The sequence below is a fragment of the Hyaena hyaena genome, unplaced genomic scaffold (genome assembly GCF_003009895.1).
Source record: "Hyaena hyaena isolate Hyena2069 unplaced genomic scaffold, ASM300989v1 scaffold_143, whole genome shotgun sequence".
In the NCBI taxonomy this organism is placed as follows: Eukaryota; Metazoa; Chordata; class Mammalia; order Carnivora; family Hyaenidae; genus Hyaena; species Hyaena hyaena.
This window is the reverse complement of record NW_024080775.1, coordinates 3,274,165-3,279,582: the sequence shown is the minus strand read 5'-3', so window position 1 is coordinate 3,279,582 and position 5,418 is coordinate 3,274,165. Positions and strand designations below refer to the sequence as shown.

At 44.1% G+C, this 5,418-nt stretch overlaps 1 protein-coding gene across 1 annotated transcript; it reads right to left on the bottom strand.

Annotated features, from left to right (window-relative positions):
- Positions 1-3,439: 3,439 nt before the first annotated feature.
- Positions 3,440-5,217, bottom strand: LOC120235995 (cationic amino acid transporter 3-like). Its single transcript, XM_039238566.1, is given in 2 exon segments — positions 3,440-4,398; positions 4,401-5,217. Coding segments are annotated over 2 exon segments (1,776 nt in total).
- Positions 5,218-5,418: the final 201 nt, after the last annotated feature.

The following is a 5,418-nucleotide window of genomic DNA, read 5'->3' as shown; positions in this document are numbered from 1 at the left end:
ACGGGGACCAGGGTTTAGTGTATGCAGATCCAGACTCCACTGGGGGCCACTGTCTGCTCTCTGAAGTCCCACCATGCTGGTGTTAGGGGGGAAGTAGCACCACTTGTCTCTCATCCCAGTCTGGGAATCTCGCACCTCAGTGTGATACTGGCACTGCACAGATCCACTCCCCTCCTCCAGAGTAGAGCTTCTCCATGCTGGGAGTTCTCTGTCCCCAAAAAACTGTCGCATGCCTGAACAGTGTTTGGTATGTATGGAGTAGCACTACTAAAAGCAACAAAAGTTATATACCCTCTGAATGTGCCTGTGTCCCTCGCTAATGAAAGGCCTTTGGCTGGCACCTTCCGAGTGTTTGTCCTTGAGGAGACAATACATCCTCTTCCAAAAGTACTCCAGGAAGGGGACGGATTCTGTCCCGGTGCATCCCCGAGATCTCTACACCAAGCTAGCACTCTGGGGCCAGCTCCCTCCTCCCCAGGAGCACAGGCAACAGCTCTACATCTCCACTCTAGAAAGTTGTGCAATTCCAAAATCTCAGAGTTTGAGCTCTAAATGCAAGCAAAAAACTTACTGGAGCACTCAGTAGTTCTCACTCCCCGGTCCATGGTCCAGAGAGGTTTCCTCCTTGTGCAAACCTGATGCCGCACTTTCTCAAACCAGGTCTCTTTCTCTCGCTTTTGTCTCTCCATGGAAAAGGTTCCCTCCCCTCTACAGCCTGCCGTTTTTCTACCTCCCAATTCACTTTCACATACTCCCCACCTGCCAAGCTTTCTCCCTCCAACTGTGGAGATCCGTCTGCCACTCAGCAGATAGGTTTCCTGGGTTTTCCAAGTGATCTGACTGTGTTTGAGGACTAGGAAAGCCCAGGTTCCCCCTACTTCTCCACCATCCTAACTCTTTGTTTCATTCCTTCCCGATTCTGAAATGGCACTCCATGTGCACAATACAAACCTAGCTCATAAATTCCCTTCAAATGTGAAAACATCCCTCACAAAACTTTCAATGTTTCATGACTCCTAAAGGTCCATGTAGCCTAGGTTTCTGTCCCATTTCCTTTCCAACTCACTTGTCCCTCTTTTATTTCTCAAATGGCTCCATAGGCTTCCCCCTAATCACCTGGGCTAGTAATTTGGACTATAGCAGTAACTAGCTGCTCCAGGCTAGTTACTCTTGGGGAGAGATTCTGAGGCATCTGTCCCTCCATCCGCCCAGACTCTTTCTGTCTAGGAGAAACTCCCTGCTGATTCCTCACCGAAGCTGACTGCCACATTTGCTTTTTGGTGGGATGGAGAGAAAGGAGCATTTGGGGAAACTGAGGCACCCTCCTCCAAGAATGTCTGTGACCTCTTTCTCAGTTTCTACTCATACCTTCCCTTCCAAAGTAATGATATCTTAACCCCTGTACAATTACTAATTACTCATTTTTTAGTAAACATCCTCTAGCAAGAGAGCCAACTTAAATGTTATTCCTCTACAAAGCCTTCTCCAATTTCACCAATCAACCGTCACCACTGCACCAACCACAACTGATCATCCCCCACTCTGAATTCCCAGGACACATTATTTGTACATGACTTATTATGACAACACTTTCTACTTTGTGTTAGAGCTGTGCTTTACCCCTTGTATTAGAATATAAGCCCCTTAAGGGCAGGGGCCTTATTTCATCTTTTTTGTTTGTTTGTTTGACTCTAGTTTTTATTTTTGTTGAAGTATAATTAGCATACAGTGTCATTATATTATTCTAGGTGTACTATATAATGATTCAACAACATACACATTTCTCAGTGCTTATCAGGATAACTGTACTCTTAATTCCCTTTACCTATTTCACCCATCTCCGTGCCCATTTCACTTTGACAACCAAGAGTTTTTTCCTTATGGTTAAGTGTATGACATTGTTTTCATTGTTTGTCTCACATTTTCCTTTGTTGCTGTTGTTGTTTTATTTCTTAAACTGTTCTATTTTTTTAATGTTTTATTTATTTCTAGGAGAGAGAGAGAGAGAGACAGCGCGAGCAGGGGAGGGTCAGAGAGAGAGAGAGACACAGACTCTGAAACAGGCTCCAGGCTCTGAGCTGGCAGTCAGCACAGAGCCCGACGCGGGGCTCGAACCCACGAACCGCGAGATCATGACCTAAGCGAAAGTCGGATGCTTAACCGACTAAGCCACCCAGGCGCCCCTTTCTTAAACTGTTCTAAGAGTAGAACCAGCTGGTGTTTGTCTTATTCTGAACAGACGTATTTCACATAGCATTGTTCCCTCTAGGTCCATCCATGTTGTTACAAATGGTAAGATTCCATTCTTTTCTATGGCTGAGTAATAGTCCATGATAGATGATAGATAGATAGATAGACAGACAGACAGACAGACAGACGGACAGATATATATTACATATTATTTATTTATTCACCTCTCAAGAGACATTTGGGTTGCTTCCATGTCCTGGCTGTTGTAAATATGCTGCAATGAACATAGGAGTGCACATGTCTTTTTGAATTCATGTAACTAAAAAACTTTTGCCCTGAAAAGTAAACCAGCAACAAAAGAGAAAATCAACCTACTGAAAAAGAGAAGATATTTAAAAATTATATATCCAAGAAGGGGTTAATACTGAAAACACAGAAAGAACTTATACAACTCAACATCAAAAAACCCAAATAATCCCATTTAAAAATGGGCAGAGGAACTGAATGGACATTTTCCCAAAGAAGACATACAGATGGCCAACAGACACTTGGAAAGGTGTTCACCATCACGAATCACAGGGAAATGTAAATTAACACTACAATGGGATATCACTTTAAACCTGTCAGAATGGCTAAAATCAAAAAGGCAAGATAAGCAAGTATTGTCCAGAATATGGAGAAAAAGGAACTCTCATGTACTGTTGGTGGAATGTCCGTTGGTGCAGCAATGGAAAGCAGTATAGAAGTTTCTCAAAAAATTAAAAATAAAAGTACCTATGATCCAGTAATTTTGCTACTGGTTATGTGTGTGTGTGTTTTTTTAAAATAATCTCTACACACAACGTGGGGCTCAAAGAGTCCCACCTGAGAGAAAGAATTGCATGCTCTACTGACTGAGCCAGCCAGGCACCCCATAGCTACTAGATATTTAACCAAGGAAATAAAAAATGTTTCTTCTAGTTTCTTTTAATGATAATATTTTAAAGTCAGTAAGCAACTACAGATACAATTCAACTAGACAAGTAAAAAAACAAAAGGAGAAAGAGCGAAGACACATCTTTCACTCCACAATATACACAGAGCTCTATTGGTGTTCACCCACCAACATCCCACGGGAGGCGTACCTTTCCATGCGATCAAGAGTACTCCATTATTATGCAGGGAGACCTGACTGCATTTATGTGTGATGATGTCAATCCGAATATGTACTGGCATGGCTGAGTGCAAGGTCTACACTTTTGGCCCTAACTTAAGTGGGGTTAGTGACCCAGCTCTGCTGGATCCCATAGGCAAAATAGATAACAAAACCAATCAGCATCCAAACACCAAATGCCACCCAGGTGGCAGCTGTCATCTGCATCATAAGACAAACATTCACGAAGATGCTCAGTAGTGGGAGGAGAGGCAGAGCAGGGACCTTAAACTTAAAGAGGGTAGAGCTCTGTGGCTGTCTCCAGATGACACCAGTGAGCCCAGCGATGAGGACCAGGAGCACCATAACCACTGAAATACACACTGGGTCTCTAGAAAGCAGAGCTGGCCACTGGGTCAGCGCCAGGCAAAGAAAAATGATCAGCAGAGCAAGCAGTAAGGAGCACACATAGACAATCCTGCCAGAGAGTAGAGTGGGGGAGGAGCTGCCTGGAAAAAGTAGTCCCTGTAGAGTCAGCTTCTCTGCTGCAGGACCATTCTCCTCCTGCACCTCTGCTCCATTTCCACATTTCTTCACCTCAGGCTGATACCTGAGGATGAGAACACAAAGAGCAACCAGAGAGTGAGAAATCAGGGACCCAACTGCACTTAGATCCAAGAGATCAGTTAATCCAAAGAAGAAAACAATGACTACAATAGGTCCAAGAATCACAGTGATTGTGATAACAATGTATTGGAAGTAAGAAATATGGATAAAGAAAGGGAACAGGAGGCCATCCTTTGCCATCTTGTATAATGCCCGACGTATTGGTCTCACAAAGCGTAAAAGGTTTTCAGAAAGAATGCACAGAAATATAAAAGTTACAATATAGTAGGCAAGGACCCAGCCAATATGGAGAAATGCCTCAGGCAAGATGCTCCCAGGTTGGAGCTGGTAGTAAGGTACCATAAGTGTAAGTGTTAACGAGACACCAAAATACACCAAAAAGCAGATGAACAATGAAATAAAAATGCCCATGGGAATGGAATGCCGGGGATTCTGGGCTTTTTCATTTTGGTAACAATATAGTCAAAGCCAATAAATGCATAGAAACAGGTAGCAGCTCCACGGAGAATCCCCTCAAAGCCAAAAGGCACAAATCCTCCAGAGCCCAGAAGGCCCAATATAGATGTGTCATTGAGTCCAGCCTTTATGTAGTCCTCTTCTGTGAGCTTCCAGTTGTGCAGGTCCCCCTTAATGAAGCCACAGATGATGACAAAACTGAGAACCAAAAGTTTCACCAATGTGACAACTTTGGCAGGTGTGGAAGTCGAAAATGACTCGAAATACCAAATATTCCTGAATTCCATGAACAACAACACAAAACCAAGAACAAAGAATTCTAGATATTCTGTAAGGACACGGGGAACATGTGCTGAGATGCTCTCTTGCACAGCCTGAGAGATCCGGTTCCCACGCAGGTGGTCAAAAGTTAAGACCCATGTGCTGAGCACAATGGCTTCCTCAACAACAAGGTAGAGGATGAGGTTCCAGCCACAGATGAAGGCCCAGAGTTCACCTATAGTGACATAGCTGTAGAGATATGCTGAGCCAGAACGGGGAATGTGGGCACTGATCTCTGCATAGCACAGCCCAGCCAACACGGAAGATAGGCCAGCCACCAAAACGCAAATCACAAAAGCTGGTCCTGCTTCTTTGCTGACCACCTTACCAGACAGGACATACACACCTACACCCAATGTGCAGCCCACACCCAGGGCCACTAAATCCAGAGTGTTCAGTGTTCTCTCTTGGTCATTCTCAGCCACCGGTTTCTCCAGCTTATGTCTGTGCACCAGTTTTTGACCAAGTCTACGAAGTGCCTGACACAGCATTCTAGCTGGAATTGAAGAGGACTGCAGGATCAGAGAGGTGTAGCAAGTCCAGGTAGCAGGGATCAGGTTCAGTGAAGCTCATTGAAGACAAGTATCCTTGGTGCTGCTGAGGTCCATTTCTCAGGCTTCAAAGCTGCTGCTTTGTATTTCATCTGGTATGTTGACAGCCCTCATAATGCCTAAATAAACAATAAATATTTA